The sequence below is a fragment of the Oreochromis niloticus genome, linkage group LG4 (genome assembly GCF_001858045.2).
Source record: "Oreochromis niloticus isolate F11D_XX linkage group LG4, O_niloticus_UMD_NMBU, whole genome shotgun sequence".
Taxonomy (NCBI): Eukaryota; Metazoa; Chordata; class Actinopteri; order Cichliformes; family Cichlidae; genus Oreochromis; species Oreochromis niloticus.
Window position 1 is genome coordinate 14,846,299 of NC_031969.2, and position 23,974 is coordinate 14,870,272.

Sequence of the window (23,974 nt, forward strand, 5' to 3'; positions counted from 1 at the left end):
GATCTAAAAGACTGGATAGACTCGGCCATACGAATATGTACAGGGAGGTTATTCCAGAGTCTAGGTGCCATGATCGCAAAGGCCCGGTCTCCTCTCGACTTCATTCGAGACCTAGGTTGTGCAAGGAGCAAGTGATTGGATGATCTAAGCGCTCTGTTGGGATTATATATTCATTATTAACACTTACCTCATAGTATGTGGCAGTTATTCACAGCCCTGTTGCAAATCTCTGAGAGGAGGAGTTCATGCAAAAACACTGAGGGCTTCTTCATCTTCATATCTGACTGCAGGGATGATGACAGAGAACAGTGGACTCATCTCAACATGACGGACTGTAGGACAGGATTGCTGTTTTTAACTCTCTGCTTGGCAGGTGAACTGTTTTTTATGGTCTAAAATATTTTGTTTCATGCTTTAAAGTTGTGCATGTCATTGATTTTCTTGTAATCTTTATAGGTGTTAAAGGTCAGACTCTGACAGAATCTGAACCAGCAGTTATACAACCTGGAGAGTCTCACAGACTGACCTGTACAACATCTGGAATCTCATTTAGTAGCAACACTATGGTCTGGATCAGACAGGCTCCTGGAAAAGGGCTGGAGTGGATTGCTTATATCAATTCTAATAGTGCCTACATCTATTATTCTCAGTCAGTCCGAGGCAGGTTTACCATCTCCAGAGACAACAGCAGAGAGCAGCTGTATCTCCAGATGAACAGCCTGAAGACTGAAGATTCTGCTGTTTATTATTGTGCCCGATAGTCACAGTGATAGGAGTTGGTTAAGCAGCTGTACAAAATCCTTCCGGGTTTGTTTTATTGGCTCCCCACCAGCAATATAGCAGAACAATTTTGCACCACATATAAATGTTTGTTACATTACCTCCTTGATACCTGATAAAACAGTCTGAGTAGCAACAGATGTCCCCAGTTCAGTAAAGGATTTAGGGAGATGAGGCCTATAAAAATGTGATATTCAAGAGTTTCTCTAAGAAATGACATCACACAAATGTCATCTTTAAAGTTCCATTTTAAAATAACTAACTTAATATCCTGTATTGTTATTAACACATGAAACTAGTTTAATTAGTTTTTAAACTTCAAATATTTTAAACTCAAATATGTTTCCATCTTAATATCTGAAAAAATAATGTTTTCAGTTTAGAGTGATATACTCTTAAAAAACAGTGTAAAGTAGACCATTACTTATTTTGAAAACAGTTGTTTTATGACGAAATGACTACAGACAATTTGAATTAGAGTAAAAGCAAACAATACATGACATGGTTTACCTTTATCAGCCACCTCAAATACTTTAAAGCTAAATGACAGGTTTTTTAACATCTTGGATGCTTTTTTTTTTTTTAGTTTTTTTAATAAAGTGAACTTAATTCTATTTCATTCATGGGAGTTTATTCTTTATTCATTGTTTCCATAGTAAGAAAATTGATTTTACTTTAAAACTGAAAAAAAACTTTTTTTTCTCCTTTCTTTCTAGGCCAGTTATTTTTAGACACTCCAGCAGCAGACAGCACCTTGAAATGAAGAGCATGACGGTAGAAGGTTCTGCTATTTACTGTTTTTTTTCAACACGCAGATGGTTGAAGCTGTCTTACCAGGGCGCCAAACAACCACGCAAGTGCTGCTGATTGGCTGAGGAAGAATCAAGTAGTCACGCGAAACCTATCAAATGACCAATTTAAGATGACATGGCAACAAGATGTGTGGACTTTAAACTATATACCAGTTTTTAAATTGTGTTAACAGACCATGTAAAATCAGAAATATGATAAAAAATATTCACAATTTTTTTTCCTGAATACTATCCTTAAGTTTACTGCAGGAAGAAACGGTAAAAACTGCATTTTCTAAGGAAATCGCTTCTGAGCAAAAATAAAAACCAAAAACCAAAAACCCCACCCTTTCCTATTGGTGGAAAAATGTACCATGTCGACCAATCAAAAAATGGTATGGCAACATGGCATTTATTATTTTTTTGGAGTGGCACAAATAATGTGTATGGCATCTTATTTCATGCAGAATACCTGATTGTTCTCTGAAGAATTTGAAATAACTGAAATAACTTCAGTTTTTTCTCTGCATATAAAACTTTAATTTATCCATATTTGTTATTTTATTATAAAATGAGGATAAAATATCAATTATTTATAGGAAAAGGCAAACAAGCTGAAAATAATTTAAAAAATAAATTTAAGTGTTCATAATCCAAAATATATTTAAAACCCTGGTCAGTCTACAATAAAGTTCTACTCAATGAAAGTCAGATTACATCATATTTCTCTTTGCTCCCTTCTGTTTGCCACAGCAGAATATTATGCTTACATTGAAGAAGATACCACAGGCATAAACTTATGGTTTGTATACCATAAGTGTCACAGCTCAGGAGGGACTCGTAGGCAGACTGAGATTGTAAGTTCACAGTTTATTACAGTTTTTCTCGATTGCTTAAACACTATAACCAGGCCTCTAAACTAAAATTTCAAAACCATAAACGCTATTGGTCAAAAAGCTCACCCATTTCCCTGAACTATAAACACTATTCCCTGCTTTGACACATGACTCAAATTTGGTGAACTGGTACTGCAAAACTCTACACACAAATCCCTACATTTTACAGTGCTTACACCATGTAGTCATGTAGAAAGCACTAGCATGCAATAATGTTAACTTAAGTCAGCATAGCTTGAGCCCAATTAGCACACAATTAACCAGGTGGAAACACTAGGAGTCAAAATTTAGCACACACCAATCAGAACCTGCGATGGATAGATAAAAGGGCCAAAGTCAGCTCATTCAGGTTTGAAACAATGGATCCAAAGAGATGCAAAGGAAGAGGACGTGGTGGAGAAAGAGGACGTGGTGAAAGAGGAGGACGTGGTGGAGAAAGAGGACGTGGTGAAGGAGGAGGACGTGGTGGAGAAAGAGGACATGGTGAAAGAGGAGGACGTGGTGGAAGAGGAGGAGGAGGTGGTGAAGGAGGTGGAGGTGGAGAACGACGGCGACAAGGAAGGGAAAGAGCAAGGGCACGAAGACAGTCAGTCTCGGATGAAATTCGAGCCACTTTAGTTGACCATGTCCTTGTCCATGGGATGACTATGAGGGAGGCTGGGCAACGAGTACAACCAAATTTGAGTCGCTTCACTGTTGCCTCCATCATCAGAACCTTCAGGGAGGAAAACAGGTAGGTGTACTTGCAGTAAGACTGCTTTGTACAGTAACGTTTAAGTTACTGAATTTATGTGTCTTGAGTTTCAGTATGTTTCCATTATTTTCCTGTAAAATGAATGTGTGACAGTTACAGTAATGAATGCTTCTATTTTTGTAGGACACAGAGACGACCACCTGGTGGAGGCAGGTTAAGGCTTTTGTCGGAGGAGCAAGAGAGGGAACTTGTAAACATGGTAATTGCAAATAATGTAATCCGCCTGCAAGAGATTCAAAGGAGAGTGATTGAGGATGATCATCTTTTTCGAGGCATAAATGCCATCAGCCTCTCCACAATTGACCGCATCCTCCGAAAGAATCAATTCCGGATGAAACAGGCATACCGAGTCCCTTTCGAACAAAACTCTGACAGAGTGAAAAACCAACGTGTGGAATATGTTCAGGTATGAGTTTTGATACTGTATAAGGTATTGTGTACCATCACAGCATGGCAGTTTATGCTGCCATTTCAGCACTCTTGAACTTTGGTTCAGGGTACCGATTGACTCTACTGTGTTATGTGTTTTGCAGAGAATCTTTGAGATTGAAGGACGGCCTGTTCCCCATGAAATGATCTTTGTGGATGAGGCAGGTTTTAACCTGACCAAAAGAAGGAAAAGGGGGAGGAACATAATTGGCCATCGGGCTATTGTAAATGTCCCTGGTCAGCGTGGGGGGAATGTCACTATGTGCGCAGCCATCAGCCAACGAGGGGTACTCCACCGCCATGCCGTACTAGGACCCTATAACACTATGCTTCTCCTTGCTTTTCTTGATGGTTTAAGACAACATATGTTCCAGCTGGACTACAGGGAACCAGCACAGCCAGAGCAGCCTCGCTACGTTGTTGTGTGGGATAACGTCAGCTTCCATCGCGCTGCTCTGGTTCGTGACTGGTTTACCAATAACCCAAGGTTTTCTAATATCTTTCTGCCTGCATACTCCCCCTTTCTAAACCCGATAGAGGAGTTATTTTCGGCATGGCGGTGGAAAGTGTATGACCGAGAACCTTATGTCCGTGTTCACCTCCTTCAGGCCATGGAAGAGGCCTGCCTAGACATATCAGTAGATGCATGCCAGGGGTGGATCAGGCATGCAAGAGGATTTTACCCCCGCTGCCTGGCTGGGGCCAATATAGCCTGTGATGTGGATGAGATTCTCTGGCCTGACCCAGACCAAAGACAAGATGCTGTGGTGGGATAATGTTTCTGGTGTGTGTTGTACTGTATAGTACATGAATGACAATGTGCCACTGTACATACATTGGTTGCGTCTTTTGTGTTTATCATGTGACAAGGGTTTTGAAGGGGAGAACCATAAGCAACCTAATTGTTTTGGAACTATTGTTTTGAATTAATTGTACCAGTGTGCAAAACTCTGTTGTAGTGTATGTGTTTTTGAGGGCTTGTGTTTGATGTCTGAGGGCAAAGTTCGGTTTTTCAGCAGGAGTGAATAGTTTTGGGTGTAGAGCTTCATTTTGACCTGGAAATAGGATGTTTGGGGAATTGAGTGAGATGTTATGGATTTGTGTTTACTGTTGTGCGGATATGAGGCGTAGTTTCAAGAGATGTGTTTTAGCAATCGAGAAAAACTGTAATACACGAAACACCAAGTGCAACTATATTCAAGTGAAGGTAGCTTGTAGGGGACTCTGGGGAACACAGGCATGGTGAGGGAAACACAGGCAGGCTATTTACAGCAATCCTCCTCCAAACGCTCTGGCTTAGCTCTTTCACACAGGTCTTACTCTCACAGTAGTGGCGATCCTCAAGCTGACAGGTAGGGTCTGACACAGGGAGAAGAGAGCAGGTTAAATCACGGCACGAAGGAAACTCATGAGAAGCATGAGACTACCGGGCAGGAGTCACCATGACTCCGCCCCGGTAGAGCGCAGGGCGCGAGAGGGATAAAAATAAACAAAAACACTTGTAGCCATACTGAGGCAGCTGAGCATGACATGACAATAAGTTTATGTTTGATGTATGACTGTTGATTTCTGTCCCCACAGGTGTGTATGAATTGATCTCATGCGGCTAGACTCAACCTGGAGAGTCTTTGACCATCACCTGTTGGCTCTCTGGGTATTCTTTGACTGATGGCTATGGAACAGGTTGGATCAGACAATGTGAAGGAAAACCAGTGGACTGGATATTTGATCATTGGGAGGAAATAGTAGTAGGCTTTATCAAAATAGTGCTTTGAAGAACAAGTTCAGCTACAACAGAGACAAGTCTGCTGGAATGGTCACTATGAAGGGACAAATCTGCAGCCTGAGGACACAAAACTGTTTATTACTGCGTGCATCGCCCCACAGTGATACAAACCACAACACCCAACCACAAGTGTAAAATAAGTTACTGCTGTACAGAGATGTTTAGTATTTTTTTGAGATTTGCTTATTATAAAATAACTTTTAAAAACATGACTCAGATTAAACCTCTAAAGAAAGATATAAAATATCATAACAAAGAAGCTAAATGTTATAACATACTGTAAAACTTGTTAATACTGACTGTTACAGTCAGTATGTAACTACTGTTACCGTACAGTGCTTTTAAATGTTTTATTTTCTGGATTCACACCTGAGAATTAACTTTTATCAGTTGGAGCAGAGGAGATATCCCAAGAAGAACTGTGTTATTATAAATTATTCCACCACATAAAACTGAAATCTTTTGGTAGCAGCTGAACAGTATGATGTGTAGAAGGACACACAACATTATTTACTGTCAGATCATCAGGCAACTCTGAGTGAAGAGCTTTAGGACAGAGCCAAATAGTTTGCTCTGCATTCACAACTTATAGCCATCTACCTAATGTGTCAATTACCCATTTATTTTGTCTTTGCAAATAAATGAAAATCCCTAGAAGCAGCTATCACAACTACATGTATGGGGTGTGCATTTTTCAGTGTTGGATTTAGCACAATTTGCAATTAATAAATAAAATAAACAAAGTATTTAAATATGAAATAAATTCATCTCCTGAAGGGTTTTAGTGTTAAAGAAGGCTTTTTGCTGCCACAGGCTGTTAGTAAATCTGGCAGTAAATGTTCTTTCTTGAGTGATAACCAGCTGTTCCTATATGACCTGCATAAAACAAACACGTTGTAAGAAAGTGAGAAATCATTTTGTAGTCCATCTACTGTGATTAGTAGTTTCAACACGGTGGGCACAACCAGATTGTGGAGAGTAATGTGAGGTTGTTGCGATTCTTAGCACACTGCTCATCTTTATGGATTTTCTGACCCACCTTTCACTAACCTAGATCACATTGTCAGTGAGATCAGGGAAAAGAGGTGGAGGTGGAGTCAATGCAAAGCACTGACAGCTTCTATCTCTTTATGTCTGACTGCAGAGATGAGGACAGAGAACAGTGGACTCATCTCAACATGATGGACTGTAGGACAGGACTGCTGTTCTTAACTCTCTGCTTGGCAGGTGAAAAGCTTTGTTGATGATAATATAAATTACATTTTGCTCCATACTTTTTAAGTTGTGCATTTGTCATTGTGTTTCTCTTCAATGGGGCAGGTGTTAAAGGTCAGACTCTGACAGAATCTGAACCAGCAGTTAAACAACCTGATCAGTCTCACAGATTGACCTGTACAACCTCTGGATTCACACTCAGCAGCCACTGGTTCGGCTGGGTCAGACAGGCTCCTGGAAAAGGCCTGGAATGGATTGCTGCTGATACTGGTGGTAGTACCAATTACTATTCACAGTCAGTCCAAGGCAGGTTTACTGTCTCCAGAGACAACAGCAGACAGCAGCTGTATCTGCAGATGAACAGCCTGAAGACTGAAGATTCTGCTGTTTATTATTGTGCTCGAGACTCACAGTGACAGAAGTGGCTGAGCAGCTGTACAAAATCCTGCCATGATTCTTTTTTATTGTATTAATGGATCCCAAGGAAGTGCTACGTGCTTATGTTTATTTCTGAATCAGAATATCTTTATTGCCATTGTACTAATACTTAGTGCAATACTTTACAGTCGCTTCATTCACAATATTGCACTTGTCCCTTTAATTCTTATTCCCAGTAAAGTCTGCAAAGGACATAGATCATCACTTAGTTACACATTGTTTAATCCTCAAAGATGACAATCAAGAAACTATAACCTTAAATACATCCATCATCAGTTATTATGAAAGTGTTAAAAATACCCTAAATGTCATTCTTTTAGCCTGAAATTGTATGATTTTTACTATAATGACTCAAAATGCACAAAAAAGAAAAACTGTGTGTCTGTTCAAAGGTCAAATTTGACCAGTATCTATTGAAATAGAGGATAGAGCTATTGGTGTATGTTGGTTGTTTTAGGAAATCTGTGAAACTGTACATGCTGTTTTTGTGTCTGTATGGGGCAGTGGTGACAGTAAGCACATCACATTTGCTCAGCTTCTTTGAAGAATCTCAAAACAGTAAAATAGTAAAACAGCATGAAAACCTGTTTATAAACAGTGTGACCACACCACTGTGCTCTAAAGTCCATCACACATGAATGCTTTGCCAGTATGTTGAGCAATACATACCATCCAATGAACCCTTATACTCTGTGTTGTATATTTGCTCAACCTAGCAGTCGGTAAAGTTCCTAGCTCTTCTATGCAAATAGGCCATAAGAGTGAACACATATGATCCACACAGGCCATACATACTAGAGGGTACTATGATAAAGTGTGCCTCTACACAGACACAAAATCTGAACCTGTAAGCAAAAGGATTTCATAAATAATCTAGAAATTAACAAATTTTTAAAATTAGAAAAAATTAGAAAAATTTGAATCAATTCATTGTGAGCTAACTGAGAACTCACTCAAATCAACACAGAGATCTAAAGATTGGCGCATGAGCTGAGTTTGGGAAACACATGAACACAAGGTTACCGACCATTTGTACAAATACAGCTAAATTATTTAATTTGCTTCTGTAAACCAGTGATTCTACATGTTATGTATGTTGAAGCAGGAATAACATAATGTTTACTTGTTAAACTAGAGTCGAATTATAAATAAATAAATAAATAAATAAAATAAATAAACCGTTTGAATTAGAAATCAACAAATTATTTTCTGTTATATTATTATTATGAATTTGATGCCAGGCTGAAAGCAGTGACCAAGAAGGGCCATCAATGCCTGTGCTTTCACAAGTAAGCTGTAATAGGACCAAAGATTTAGCTGGTCCCAGTCTAACAGTGTTCTTAAATTGCTTCATGTGATACCTGTACTTGTATATTTTAGTAATTTTTACTGATTAATGTCTTGTGTTTTTTGTATGTTTTGTGCATTTTTCTGTATTTTGTGTGTGAATAAAATTTTTGATCTAGTTGTTTTTCTTCTTCTTCTTCTTCTTCTCCTCCTCCTCTTTGTGGATGACTTTTGTGTGCCTGTCTGTGAACCAGGCTTTTCAGTTGGGACAATACAATGACTGAAGTGAACTGAACTAAATTAATGAATGAATCAAATGTATTGAAAAATCTAAAAGTGAACTATAAGAGGATAATTGTCACATCTACATCAGCTCTTTCCTTTCTGTGAGGAGGACTCAGTGCAAAACCTGGCTGTCTTAAACCTGCTTATGTGACGCAGGGAAGACGAGAGTGTGGAGTCATAATTCAGTCTGACATGATGGACATAACGAGAGGACTGCTGCTTTTTATCACTTTGTGGGCAGGTGAAGACTTTCACTGATACTGAGTTTTATTTGCCTTCAAACGATTAACCAGTTTACAGCAAGTGACTGTTTTACTTGTTTAACAGGTGTTGATGGTCAGACTCTGACACAATCTGAACCAGTAGTTAAAAGACCTGGAGATTCTCATACACTGACCTGTACAGGTTCTGGATTCACATTCAGTGACTACTGGATGAACTGGGTCAGACAGGCTCCTGGAAAAGGACTGGAGTGGGTTGCAACTGATACTAGCAGTAGCACCAATTACTATTCACAGTCAGTCCGAAGCAGGTTTACTATCTCCAGAGACAACAGCAAACAGCAGGTGTATCTGCAGATGAACAGACTAAAGACTGAAGATTCTGCTGTTTATTATTGTGCCCGACGACCACAGTGACTGACTCTGGCTGAACAGCTGCACAGAATCTTCCACTGTGTATTACAAATTAATTAATACATTATATAACTGTAAAATAAGAAATTAAGTTTGACACAGTCATCGCTACATTGTTTAGGGAAAATTAAAAGAGATTGACTGCCTATAAAAATACCTTTATTATCAGGAGGCACTTATAAAGTCATTGATCTTAACAGGATGGAACCAAATCATTTATGGTTTAAACAGATATCAAACAAATAGTTTTCAAAGGTTTTCAGTCAAGGTCACATCATGACAGTTGTAGAAATTATCTTCCTGTCAGCTTTAATTTCAGGTGGGTGAAGTCTGCCTTCAGCAGAGGAGAAGAAAAGCACCTTTGGTTATCTAAACTCTGCACCACCAGAGGAGGAGCCCTAAGACCACAGATTGTTTCAGGATCAGTTCACTGGTAAATGTAGATGCATTTCTTATAGCAAATAAAACACAACATGTATTTTAAACATAAATGATTCATATTATACACTCAACTCATTTTTATATAGAATTCTGCAAAGTATACAAAGGGTAATCCATTAAAAACACACAGAAACGAACAAAAACAGAGCAATACAAACAAATGATCAAACAAACACATAATTTAACCTGGCCATCTCCCTTTCAAAATTTTAGTTATGTCCAGCGTTTATGTTTAGAATCCTTCCACTCCAGTCTCATCACCACAACTTCAGAAAAACATCTGAAGTTGTGGTGATGAGACTGGAGTGTCCAACTATAAATAGACTGAATAATTTTAAGCAGAAGAGTCCACAGATTAAAGCCTAAAGCCAGAATGTCAGGTGACAGGTGAGACCATGAGTATGCTGATCTTTTTTTTTCTTTACAATTCACATGTTTTTGTTTCATGAATTTATAATTTTATTTAACAAATAAAAGTAAATTCTATTGCATATTCATCACTAAGGCTTAATGAATACACAGAAATGTAATACACAAAAACATATAATTTATGCATCATTTATGGTGCTGTATTTAGCATTTGTATTAGACTTCTGATGCAGTCTGTTAGTTGTGTGTGTATCTAGCTAATGTTACAGAACGGGAGAAAGTATAATATTTCCCAGGGAGAGAAAAGAATGACAGATATAAGTGTGAAGTTATGTTTTTACATATTGTGAAAAACCGTTCAAAAAAACAAGAAAAAAAACAAACAAGAAAACTCAGTATATTATTGAGCATATCACATCTTCTCAATAAATTATTTAAAATTAAGAATATACACTTCTGTTATACCCTTGTATTGCAATATAAAGTAAATTTTGCTAATCACAGGATTCTGTTTCTCTCTGTGAAGTCAGGCAAACATTTTGGGAAATGCCAAAAATTTTAATTTAGATAAACATGATTTAAAAGAGCCTTAATTATTCTTCACTCTTTAGATGTTGGACGCAAATGTCTGAGAGGAGGAGTCAATGCAAAAACACTGAGAGCTTCTTCATATCTGAGCGCAGGGATGATGACAGAGAACAGTGGACTCATCTCAACATGATGGACTGTAGGATAAGACTGCTGTTTTTAACTCTCTGCATGGCAGGTAAGGGGTTGTTGTTTTTTTTGTTTTTTGATGGTCTAAATATTTTGATACATGCTTTAAAGTTGTGCACGTCTTTCATTTTCTTATTATTTTTGTAGGTGTTAATGGTCAGACTCTGACAGAATCTGAACCAGCAGTTAAACAACCTGGAGAGTCTCACAGATTGACCTGTACAACATCTGGAATCTCATTCAGCAGCTACAGTATGGCCTGGATCAGACAGGCTCCTGGAAAAGGACTGGAGTGGATTGCTCTTATCAGTAGTAGCGGTGCTAGCATCTACTATTCTCAGTCAGTCAGAGGCCGCTTCACCATCTCCAGAGACAATGGCAGAGAGCAGCTGTATCTGCAGATGAACAGTCTGAAGACTGAAGATTCTGCTGTTTATTATTGTGCCCGAGGGCCACAGTGATAGGAGTTGGTTAAGCAGCTGTACAAAATCCTTCAGGTTTTATTTTATTGCCTCCCCACCTTCAATAAAACAGAACAACTTTACGCCCAGTGTTAATCAATAAATGACACGAAAACTGATGGACCTTTACTGACAGTCTGCACATATGTTTGTTACATTACCTCGATACTTAAGAAAAAGTCTGACTAGCAACAAATGTCCCCAGTTCAGTAAAGGATTTAGGGAGATGAGGCCCATAAAATCTGACATTCAAGAAAGTTTCTCCAAGGCATTACATTTTTAAAACTCTTTTTTTTCTTCTTGCAGGAGTTTGGATTGAGATCAAACTGGAGCAGTCTCCCTCTGAGGTGAAAAGACCTGGAGAGAGAGTGAAGCTGTCATGCATCATATCTGGTTATGACCTGACAAGCTATTATTTGCACTGGATATGACAGAGGCCGGGCAGAGCTCTGGAGTGGTGTGGTAGGATGAACACAGGGTCAAACTCTGCTGGCTATTCCAGTTCTTTTCAAAGTCGTTTCATCATGACTGAAGAAGACGCCAGCAGCAGACAGTATCTTGAAATCAAGAGTCTGACAACAGAAGATTCTGCTGTTTACTTTTGTGAATGACAAAAGCACAGCGACTCTGATGGAATGAAAAAAAAAATTTCTTTTGAGAAGAAGGAGAGAGTCTTTTGAATTATGAAGGGAAGAGTTACACAATGCAAAAAGTGATGAAAAAAAGCAATGATAGCACTACAACTTTTTTGTAGAATGTACCATGAACAGATTACAGAAATATCATGGTAAAAACCAGCTAGTTCATAACATCATATGCTTTTATCTCCTTCCTAAAATAAGAAGAAAATGAAGAATAGAGAATAAGTTGTTTAAGTGAGTTTTGCATACCAAAAGGTTCCTGTAGAGGAAAGTCTTTACCAGGTTGTGGTCCTTTATAAAACGATTGCCTTCAATTCTTATTTAATTTATTCCAGAACATCTTGGACTTTTTTTTATTCATACAAATATTTTAATTTTATTGCCTTAGTTATATGTGTTATGTTCTTTATTGTGTAATTTCACAGTTAAGGAATTAATTACTCATTATTCTTTTCTTTTTATTCATGATCACATGCTTTTTTTCTCACAGGAGTTTGGAGTGAGATCAAACTGGAGCAGGATCCCTCTCAGGTGGAAAGACCTGGAGAGAAAGTGAAGATGTCATGTATCCTATCTGGTTATACGTTGACAGGTTACAATATTAGCTGGATACAACAGAGACCAGGGGGAGCTCTGGAGTGGATTGGGTGGATGAGCACAGGAAGAAACTCTGCTGCCTATGGCAGTTCTTTTCAAAGTTGTGTTATCATGACTGAATACGACTCCAGCAAACAGTACATCTGTTGTTTACTTATGTAGCATAAGAACAGCTGCTCACAAACCTCACCATGTACTAATATCAAGTAACAATGTGATCTTATGACTTCTGCTTTTTATCTGCAGATTAAAAAGAGTTTTTATTTATCCATATTTATTATTTCATTGTGAAGTGATGACAGTATATCCATTATTAAAACCAGTTATTTGCTGATAAACTATTGATAAATTGACATTGTACATACCCATACATTTACTTTACTTTAGATTGAACAGGCAAACAAGCTGAAAATGATTTAATGTAATTTTAACTGAAAATTACATTAAATTTAAAATCCTGGTTCAGTCTACAATAAAGTTTTACTAAATGAAAATCAGATTACATCATATTTCAATCTGTTCCCTTCTGCTCATCCCAGAAGAATAGTATGTTTAGTTTGAAGAAGAAATAAACTAAGGGATGACTAAGGGATGGAAGAAGCCATCCCTTAGTCAGGCTGTTATCAGCTGATGGGACTCTATGGCCACCAGCTCTGTGTATGAACTAAAAGAATACGATCAAGAAGCAAGTGGTGGAAATAAGTTTCATTGAAGGGATTTTGTACTCAGAGTGAGGAGCTTGGTCATTTGGGAGGAGCTCAAAGTAGAGCTGCTACCCGTTCACATTAAAAGGAGCTAGCTGAGGTGGTTCAGGCTTCTCATCCCTGGCTGTGTGGTTATTTCAGTTATTTTATTTTGCCATCAAAAAAACACCCAGTTAGTTTCAACATATCAGTACAAATTAGATGTTTACTTGATTGAAAGCTGAGAAAGTAAAGTAAAAACGTCTTTAAGTAATAATGTGGGAGTGTGATCGGGAAAAAAGCTGCAAGTTGTACTAATGAAAAGTGTAGATTTTTGTTTATGAAATATTCAAACAACTGTAAATGATTAATGTTACATTTGAATAGATAATAATAATAAAGATAACAGCACAACTTGTAAAGATGAAAAAATGTAGGGTTTTTTGTTTAAATGTAGTTGTAATTTAACTATATGCAAATAAACATTACTCGTAAGGAAGTGAAGAATGTGAACCTGCATGTGTGAGACAACAGAGGAGCTCACATCAGTTCAGCTTCAGGATCAGCCATGTTCTCTGCAGCTCTGACACTGCTTTTTGCAGCCTGTGAGAATTTTTCAGATAGACAAATAAACACATTCACACTACTGCGAGTACTACTAAGTATACACTGTTAATTTCTGTTTCCACAGGTGTGTACAGTGTTGATCTCATTCAGCCATACGCAATGGCTGTGCAGCCTGGAGAGTCTCTGGGTATTCTCTGACTGATAGCTATGGAACAGATTGGATCAGACAGTGTGGAGGAAAACCAATGGACTGGATTTTTGATCAGTGGGGAGGAAGCAGTGGTAGCCTTTATCAAAATAATGCTTCTAAGAACAAGTTCAGCTACAGCAGAGACATGTCTGCTGAAACTGTGACTATAAAGGGACAAAATCTGCAGCCTGAGGACACAGCTGTTTATTACTGTGTGCATCGCCCCAAAGTGATACAAACCAACAAGAACTTGAACAAATACTCCCAACCATCAACACCCAACCACAAGTGTAGTATATTGTAGTAAGTTACTGCTGTACAGAGATATTTTTTAGTATTTAAATGTATTTTATTTGAGACTTACTTTGTATAAAGGAACTTTTAAAAACCTGACTCAGACTTAAACCCCTCAACAAAGATATGGCATATTTTGTATTTTCTGTTTTTGCATGCTGTTAATAAACCGTGTTTGAAAAAAAAAAAAAACAAGCAACAATTATAAATAAATAAGTATAAATAAGTTTAAAGTATAAATAATAACACCCAGGATTTGGAGGACAGCAAAAGAAATCTATAAAAAGATCAATATCCTGCTTATAACAGATTATAATAGCTTATAATAGATTTTACAGAACACAATTTGAACCTTACAAATGTAAATTCTCATCCATAAAATGATGTAAAACATTTTTTTAGCTTAAATATTTTCATGTATAACATTAAGTGTTTGCGAAAATAACTTCAATAAATCAGTTTTGAAAGAAATAACAACCAACTTCTCATTTCTGTTTTGGAACCCAAACTTTACTTCTACTTGTCCTGCAGTGGTACCACACTGACTCTGCAGCTCAGTCCTGAGCTGCAATCCTATATATCTTAGGGGGTGGGGGGCAGGCAGAGGCTGACCATAAACATAACTAATGGTTACAAAAATATTGATAAGTAAGTTGTGAAGTGTTATGCTCCAGTCTAGGGGTACAGGAACGTAACATAAGGGTTAGAAAGGAAGTGAGCCAGCCCTGGTCCCCGAAACCATACCCAGAAGCGATTTTTTTAAGTGAACAGTGGTTTATTGTGACTACACTGAAAACTTAACTCCAGGGTGAACCAAGGCCAAAATAACAAACAAAACAAGCTAAGTCAGGAAAGGAGGTGCTGTCTAAAACCCTTGGTGAAACAAAAAACAAACAAAAGACAAGTGCTACACCTAAACAGGAGAAAACAATACAATAAATAGTAAAGCTCACCCCTTCTGTTTCAGTGTCTATTTACAAGTGAACTAATTTACACACTATATACAAAACTCCATAAATCTCAGGAACACCACACACGAATAACACAGGGTTTGAAAGCCAGGGTCAGGTCTGCTGCTGCTGTCAGTCTCTGAGGGATCTTTTAAAAACAGCCACATGATCAGGGGACCAATCAGCCGCTGCTAGCTCTCCAATCAGGAAGGACCTGTAGATTCTTAAAGACATAGCACAACACAAAATATCCAGCCAGCCAGGGCCGTAACATGAAGCAAACATTTTTTTTTATGAGAGGTCTACCATTCCTTCTATCATTTCCTAGGGTTCCTTTCAGTCATGGGCCCTTAGAGTCGCCAATCACTTTTCTCCTGACACTCCTTCCCTTACCAAATAAATGATGATTTAAGTATTTTTTTGTGAATCCTTTCCTCTCTGGTCAGTTTTTTTCAGAAGTTTACATCAAAGTCTGTCCCCAAGTTCACAGTTTACATTAGTGCACTACAGTATTCTGTCTACATTGCTTTCTCTCTAAAAATATTATACCAGCAGCAGATGTTAAACCATATTTTTTCATGTTTAATTTTAAACCTGCAGAGAGAGTTCCTTGCAAAGTCTTTCTTCTTTATAAACACACCGTCAGTAACAGTCATGCCATCTGACAGAGAAAGAAAGCTCTGAAAGAGCATCAGAAACAGCAGTGTTCAAAGTGAAGGGAATGAAAAATATGATAATCTGGGGTTTATTATTTGTTCTGACTATTCATGGTAAGAAATGTAGAGCTACAAAGACCATTTTTGTGATAACATGATTGATTATTTTCATTTCTTTATCTTAATTACAGATGTTTGGTGTGATATCAGACTGGACCAGCCTCCCTCTGAGGTCAAAAGACCTGGAGAGACTGTGAAGATTTGATGTGTCACATCTGGTTATACAATGACAAGTTACAGTATTACCTGGATATGACAGAAACCTGGGAAAGCTTTGGAGTGGATGGGGTGGATAAACACAGATATGACTGCTACGCCATTGCCTTTTAGAATTGATTCACTTTTACTCAAGATGTTCCGAGCAGCACTCAGTACCTCGAGATCAAGAATCTGACAGCTGAAGATTCTATTGTTTACTTCTGTGCCCGAAAAAGCCCAGTGACTGAAGAATGAAGAACAGCTGCACAAAAACCTCAAATAGCCACGTGACTTTGATGAGTTCTGGGTTTTTTTCTACACAAGCAAAATGACTATGGATTGATCCATACCGGATTTTACTAGAACATGACAGTTATCCATAGAAATTAATTCAGTTATTAGCTTAGTTATTGCAGTACTGATAATTTTTAAGATAAAAGGTGATCACTATTTTTTTTCCCTAACAGATCTATGATCAAGAATCTCCTCCAGCAGAGTCACACATATCAACTTTTACATTCTCTCAATTCATATCCAGTGAATGACCACATCAGACACTGAATCAAACAGGATCTCAGAAAAGGGCTGAAGTTTTTTAAAAGTTCCTTTTAATATGAAGACACTTCCAGGCAGGCCCAAGCTCACCAGCCATCTGCCACAACCTGTTGTGGTAAAGAAAATACATTATACTCTATGACTAACAATACCTTTCATTTACTTTAAAGGCAATATGACTTCATGATGTCCTTCCTGTTATGACCAGTCACAATTTGACTGCAGTAATACATAAAGTTTTTAAAGCAACATCCCAGTTTATATTTCTCACCAAGTAAGAACCAAGTCAGTTATTTTTCAGTAATGTGTTTCATATGAGGAGGAGTCTAATTTAAACAATAGCTCTGTTCAGCTCAAAGGATAGCAAAAACCAAAAACTAACACTATGGACTAAAGAGTCTGCTGGTTTTATCTTTCTACTGGACAGGTAAAGATGTTCTCTGACTATATTTTTGATATAAATTGTTTTTGTTTCTGACCTGACTTAATTCATGGAATTAAAAAAAAACATTTTAAGCAGAAAGTGATGGTTAAACAGAATATGAAATCATTAAAAGGCCTGAAGAGTCTCACAGATTGATCTGTACAGCCTCTGGATTCGCCTTCAGCAGCTTCGCTATGGTCTGGGTCAGACAGGCTCCAGGAAAAAGACTACAGTGGATTGCTTTTATAGACACTTTGGGTTATCCTGCTTAATACTGCCAGTCAGTTCAGGTTAGATTCACCATCTCCAGAGATGATTCCAGCAACAAAAGTCTAGATACATATGAATAGTTTGAAGACTGAGGACACTGGAGCTTATTACTGCCTCAAATAAGAAAGTGAGAGACTGTAATTGAAATACATAATAATAAAGAAGGTTAAACAATATAACTTACAGCTTCATTATTGCTGATAGTTACATAATGCTGTTAAACATTTCATTTTCTGGATTCACACCTGAGTATTAACTTATTTTAATCCAGAGAAGAACTTGGTTATTATAAACTATTTCACCACATATAACTGAAATCTTTTGGTAACAGGTGACCAGTATGACGTGTAGAAGGACACACAACATTATTTATTGTCAGATCATGAGTCAACTCTGTGAAGAGCTTTAGGACAGAGCCAAAATTTTGGCCTTGCACTCACCAGCTGTTATTGCTGGTTATCACTCATTTATGTGACCCGCATAAAACAAATATGTGCTGAAGTGAGATATTGGTCTGTAGTCTACTGTTGTAGTTTCAACATGGTGATGTTGTTAAAGTGAATAGTGTAATAGTGTAAGGTTGTTGCGATACACCGCTCATCTTAATTTCATCAGGGAGAAGCTGCCCTTCACGAGGAGGCGGAGTCAATGCAAAGCACTGATAGCTTCTGTCTCTTTATGTCTGACTGTAGCGATGATGACAGAGAACAGTGGACTCACAGCCTGACATGATGGACTGTAGGACAGCACTGCTGTTTTTAACTCTCTGCTTGGCAGGTGAAAAGCTTTGTTGATGATAATCTAAAAATATATATTGGTCCATGCTATTTAAGTTGTGCATTTGTCATTGATTTTCTCTTTACTGGGGCAGGTGTTAATGGTCAGACTCTGACAGAATCTGAACCAGCAGTTAAACAACCTGGTCAGTCTCACAGATTGACCTGTACAGCATCTGGATTCACACTCAGCAGCTACTGGATAGGCTGGGTCAGACAGGCTCCTGGAAAAGGACTGGAATGGATTGCTACTGATGGTGGCAGTAGTAGCAAATACTACTCTCAGTCAGTTCAAGGCAGGTTTACTGTCTCCAGAGACAACAGCAGACAGCAGCTGTATCTGCAGATGAACAGCCTGAAGACTGAAGATTCTGCTGTTTATTATTGTGCTCGAGAGCCACAGTGACAGAAGTTGCTAAGCAGCTGTACAAAATCCTGATGGGTTCATTAGATTCACTTAAATACAATTTTAAATTCACTTTATAGAATATTTTTTCACTCCCAATAAAGTAAAACATATATTTTATTAATTTTGCACTATATTATATCTTACGAACACTTTAAGGTCTAACTCTGGATAGCAATTATCCACAGTACATGAGAAATTTATCATCAAAAATATACTGCTCACTCCTCCTGCACTGCATGCAGAGCAATGAGAAATGTAGATCAGCTTCACATCAATCCTGCAGCATTCACTAACCATCCCTCTGTAAATAATCTGGTCAGTTGAGAATGACATTCTCTTGGTGTATATAAGCTTAAGTATTACGGCAAAAATACTCATGATATCGTATCACATCATAAAATATTTAGCTGTGTAACTGAGTTTTTGAATACCAAATTTCTCCTGTAGAGGGAGATCTATGCAAACTTTTGCTCCATTATTACAATTGTCATTTTGTTCATCACAGAACTTCTTGCAGTTCTTTTTCTTTTTAACCAGAAAAACAATCTCTGACTATAAACAGCTTTAAATTATGGCAAATTATTTTTTCTTTAAAACACTGAAGACAAATTTGATGAGTGATTCTGGACTCAGTAGTCAATAGTGTCAGTTCTGGGTTTTTTGCTATCCTTTGAACTGAAGAGAGCTAATGTTTAAATTCGACTCCTCCTCATATTAAGCACATTACTGAAAAATAACTTACTGTGATGATCACTACTTCTACTATTTCTTCTTCATTTTGAGTTTGTCTCCCTCTAAAATGTAAAGACCTGGAGAGAGAGTCAAGATGTCATGTATGCTGTCTGGTTATAGCCTGACAAGCCATTATTTGCACTGGATACAAGAGAAACCTGGAAGAGCTCTGGAGTGGATTGGTAGAATGGACACAGGCTCAAACTCTGCTATCTATGGCAGTTCTTTTCAAGATAGTTTCATCGTAACTGAAGAAGACTCCAGCAGCAGACAGTACCTTGAAATCAACTGCCTGAAAGAGGAAGATTCTGCTGTTTACTTCTGTGCCCGACAAAGCACAGCGACTGAAGGCAGAATAGCAAGTGTGCAAAAACCTCAACTGGTAAAGGGCTCTCAATGACGTCTTGGTTTTCACTTCACCTGAAAAAGGACCTTTGAGTCTACATTTAAAGTTTTACTGTAAGCCATGGGAAAATATCTGTTAGTTATACTAATAATTTCAAAAGTAAATAATGGTAATTTGACACTGTAAAATGCACACTTGATTATAGACTGAAAAGATGAGCAAGCTGAAAATCATTCACAGTAACTTTTAGTAACTGAGTAACATTAAAATGACGTTTAGTTGTTTCAATAGGCACAGGTCATGGTTTCCTTCTTTGTCAGATGTTTCACAGAAGCAGGAAACAAAATTCTCAGATACTGACTTTACAATCTCTCAAATCACATCCAGTGAATGACTAAATCAGACAGACAGACTGGATCAGACAGGATCTTGGCAAAGCACTGAAGTGAAGTTATTAGCAGATACTATACTTTGTCAACTCTGGTTAGGACTGAAGGCACACAGTTATTGTTGCTGAATGAGCTGTTTGAGCTGCTGTAGGTGAAACTAGTTACTTTGAGCAAATATGCCACAATGAAATTATGCTAAACACCCTGGGATACCCTACAGGTCCTATTAGATCCCCGACTCAACTGATGCTGTCAGTTTTTGATAGCATTAATTACACCCATAATATATATTTTAAAAATGTAAAAAAAGAAAAAAAACTACTTGTTGTGGTAGCTTAGACATGGTGCTGATATTTCTCCTTCCTCACTTGTTTCTGTAACATGTTTCTGAACCTGCAGTTACAATGCAGAACAATGTTACAACAGATTCATTAAATAAATTACACATTAATACCCATTATCTTCACATAGCAGTTATTAGTAGTTGTAGTGACAGTGTGTGCATGTATTTCTTACATTGCCTTTTCTAAAACACAAAGAAAACTAAGTTTGCAACTTATTTTCCCACAAGTTCAGTAATAGAACAATTGGGGAGAGTCCCATTAAAAGTTTTAGATTCAAGAGGTTTAATTTGAGTAATGGTGTCTGACATTTTTTTTAAAATCTATATAATTAAAATACATAATTTGTTCATTAAAAGATGCTCAGAGCTATGTAACATGTATCATGTAAAATAATTATAGCTAGAGTGTTGCTTTACTTTTTTTCAAAAATAAGCAATTACTGTAAATATAATTTAGAAGATGACAGTGTCAAACTTCTGATTATTCTTTGACTTGAAACAGCCTCATTTTGTGTTTTGATTCATTTTATCAGTATTTTAAAAAAATGTAGAACACACTGGACTCTAATATGTTCTGATTTAATGAATTTTTAAGGGTGGGGACAAACCACCCTCATTTGAATAATATTTTAATTCTGGCTAAATTTAACAGTATTACTCCTTTTCTTTCATTTGTTTGAGGAGATAAGGTGCAATAACCCCAGTGAAAATAGTTACACAATATAAAAAGTGGGACTGACTTTTTAAAAATATTTAGTGATAGTGTTTGTCTCATGTGCAGAAAATCTGACATAATGAATATGAAAAATAGACAGTTCATGATATTGTATGTCTTTATTTTTTTCTTGAAATACCAATTAGCTCCTGTTGTGGGAGGTCTATGCAAAGTTTTGCTCAGATATAAACACATCATCATCAGTTCCCATTTAGTTTCTTTACAGAACACGTTATAACTGCACAAACATTCTGATTATAAAGTGTTCTAAATGATGGATTATATTACTTCCTGGAGTTTAATATTCATTATATGTTTCCATGGTAAGAAAAGGATTCATTCGTTGAAACAGGAAGACAATACTTTGATTATGATGATTACTTTTTATTTGTTTTTCTTTCTTTTTTTCTTGCAGGAGGTTGGAGTGAGATCAAGCTGGATCAGTCTTCTTCTGTGATAAAAAGACCTGGAGAGAGAAAGAGTGAAAATATCATGTATGCTGTCTGGTTATAGCCCAGCAAGTTATACTATTGGCTGGATACGACAGAGACCAGGAAGAGCTCTAGGGTGGATTGGGTGGATGAATACAGGCTCAAACTCTGCTAGCTATAGCAGTCCTTTTCAAAGCTGTCTTATCGTGAATGAAGAAGACTCCAGCAGAAGTCAGTATCTTGAGATTAAGAGCCTGACAGCAGAAATGATTTCCATATTAAGCTCTTGGAACAAACTGCCGGGCCATAATCTACTTTGTCAATTCAGAAGAGGACCGAAAACTGACTTGCTGTACAATAACCCCAACACCTTGTTATAGAGATTTATTAAAATCCATATCTTTTTCCTGTACTTCTGATGCTTAGGTTGGATGGAGCTTTTAGTGGATTCACACTCATAAAAACAAAAGAAATACTGAATAGTTGAAGGTGAAGATTGAAATTAAATTTGTTTCCACAGGTCTGTACACTCCAGCAATATCACTCTATTGTGTATTACTGTGCCAAATACCCTTTTGAAGAAAGTAAGACTATTAAATATTTAAAAAATAACCTCCAGGTGGCAGTAAAACATGCAAACTGAGGAGAAAGGAAAGCATGACATGCATGTACATATGCAGAAGTTCATCTGTGCAGCTGCTCTTCTGTTTTTTTCACTTCCTCTTCTCAAGGCTATAAATAAGTTGTTGTTTTTCTTACAACAACAATACTTCTTCTTACTTACTTACTTACTTCTTACTCTTCAGTACTCCTTCACATTTTTATTCTAATCTGTATTTTTTATTGAGTGAGTGTCTGGCTTGTTAGCAGCTAAATGTCACCACCTGCTGTAATTGCTACCTGAGCTTTGTTTAGATTATGATATACTGCATTTTTAGTGCCTTAACAATAAAAAACAACACATGCAAATTGTATCTGAAAATGAATGTATGCTAAGAGTGAGTGAATCAAAACAGTATTTCTTTGATGAAGAGGTGGAGTACTGATGTCTTCAGTCTCTTCATATGTATTGCAGAACAGGTCAGCTGAGAGAGGCTCATGGACTCATTCAGATAAACACACACAAAGACAAATACTTGATCACCCATGTTTATGGTTAGTTTTTGTTTTTTTTTGTTTTATGTTGCCTTAATATGACCTCAACAGAGGTTTCACAACCAGCCCTCAGCAGAACTTTGATGGTTTATTTCTATGAAATGTGCTTTTTTGTTTACAGGTGTAAAGTGTGAACTGTTGACACAGTCAGCCTCTGAGACTTCAGAGCTTTGTTAACATCTGACCATCAACTGTCAGGTCACTTATTCTGTTAGCACCTACTGGACAGCTTGGATCAGACAGCTTGCAGGGAAAGGACTGGAGTGGATTGGAAGTGCAGGTGTTGGATGGGCCACATACAAAGATCCATTAAAGAACAAGTTCAGTATCAGCTTAGACTCTACTAGCAAAACAGTCACTCTCAAGGGGACCAATGTGCAACCTGAAGACACTGCTGTGTATTACTGTGCAAGGGAAACACAATAACACCAAACATCTGTAGACCAACCAAAGAATAAGTCGTCAGACCCATAAGGATATTAAAACGTTTTCATGATTTGGTCGTGGCTCAAGAGTTGGGAGTTCGCCTTGTAATCGGAAGTTTGCCAGTTCGAGCCCCGACTCGGACAGTCTCGGTCGTTGTGTCCTTGGGCAAGACACTTCACCCGTTGCCTACTGGTGGTGGTCAGAGGGCCCGGTGGCGCCGCTGTGGCTACAACGTAGCTTGTGTTAAAATCTCCCAATTCTTTTAATCTTTGGGCTGAAGGAAGGACAATACTCGGTGTATAAATGCTCAATCAACAATATTTTATTTCCATACAATTCAACACTTAAGAGCATAAGAACCATCATGATGGGGAGACCTGCCTGCAGAGGGTCACCGCAAGTCTCAAAATGGTGACGGGTTAGTCAGCCTTTTATAGCCTCTAGTAGCCCCCACCTAGTCGTAAAAGCCTAAACATTCACATTCTTTCTCTCACACGGCGCCTAAATTATGACCTCGGCTCCCTGTCTTTCTGCTCTCCGTAAAGGTGGGCGTATGGAATGTGGTCTTCTCTTCTATTCTAGACACAAGGTCTTCTGCACACAACATTCTCTTCATGATTCAGCAGTATGAAATGTCAAGAAACAGTGTAACACATTCAACAGTGTCGAATAATACAGGTCAATCCAATAGATCTAATGATTTTCACACTCTTTTAAGTCAGAAGTATAATGCAAACTAAAACTACATACTGATCACACACTCTATATTAAGGGGTATAATATGATCTACAGCAGTATCATAATTCAACTACTTTGATTACAGATATAAGGTAACATATGATAACAGAATAATCTCACACTTGCCATCACCAGTGTGTGAATG

General features: G+C 37.6%; 4 protein-coding genes, 1 long non-coding RNA gene and 2 gene segments (V, D, J or C); 6 read left to right on the plus strand and 1 right to left on the minus strand.

Annotated features, from left to right (window-relative positions):
• The window catches only part of LOC100709195 (uncharacterized), a 1,346,887-nt gene that overhangs the window by 291,999 nt on the left and 1,030,914 nt on the right, over nt 1-23,974 (plus strand). The window lies entirely within an intron of this gene.
• LOC112846698 (uncharacterized) overlaps nt 1-23,974 on the minus strand; it is a 961,229-nt gene that overhangs the window by 125,245 nt on the left and 812,010 nt on the right. The window lies entirely within an intron of this gene.
• The window catches only part of LOC102076453 (Ig heavy chain Mem5), a 900,359-nt gene that overhangs the window by 92,613 nt on the left and 783,772 nt on the right, over nt 1-23,974 (plus strand). The gene's annotated exons all lie outside the window — the stretch shown is intronic.
• LOC106096470 (immunoglobulin mu heavy chain) overlaps nt 1-23,974 on the plus strand; it is a 1,110,954-nt gene that overhangs the window by 84,598 nt on the left and 1,002,382 nt on the right. The window lies entirely within an intron of this gene.
• On the plus strand, nt 291-761 carry LOC109202069 (immunoglobulin heavy variable 3-21-like). The segment is given in 2 exon segments: nt 291-373; nt 457-761. Coding segments are annotated over 2 exon segments (354 nt in total).
• LOC109202055 (uncharacterized) lies at nt 2,446-4,598 on the plus strand. The gene is made up of 3 exons (XM_019358437.2): nt 2,446-3,200; nt 3,345-3,627; nt 3,755-4,598. Exons 1-3 carry the CDS (start codon nt 2,827-2,829, stop codon nt 4,424-4,426), a joined length of 1,329 nt encoding a protein of 442 aa, XP_019213982.1. The 5' UTR covers nt 2,446-2,826; the 3' UTR covers nt 4,427-4,598.
• On the plus strand, nt 10,718-11,383 carry LOC100699871 (Ig heavy chain V region 914-like). The segment is given in 2 exon segments: nt 10,718-10,872; nt 10,971-11,383. Coding segments are annotated over 2 exon segments (456 nt in total).

Coding starts and splice junctions, on each gene's coding strand:
- LOC109202055 (XM_019358437.2), top strand. CDS start 2,827: ATGGATCCAAAGAGATGCAAAGGAAGAGGACGTGGTGGAGAAAGAGGA. Junction 3,201..3,344: donor ACCTTCAGGGAGGAAAACAG/GTAGGTGTACTT, acceptor CTATTTTTGTAG/GACACAGAGACGACCACCTG. Junction 3,628..3,754: donor AACGTGTGGAATATGTTCAG/GTATGAGTTTTG, acceptor TGTGTTTTGCAG/AGAATCTTTGAGATTGAAGG.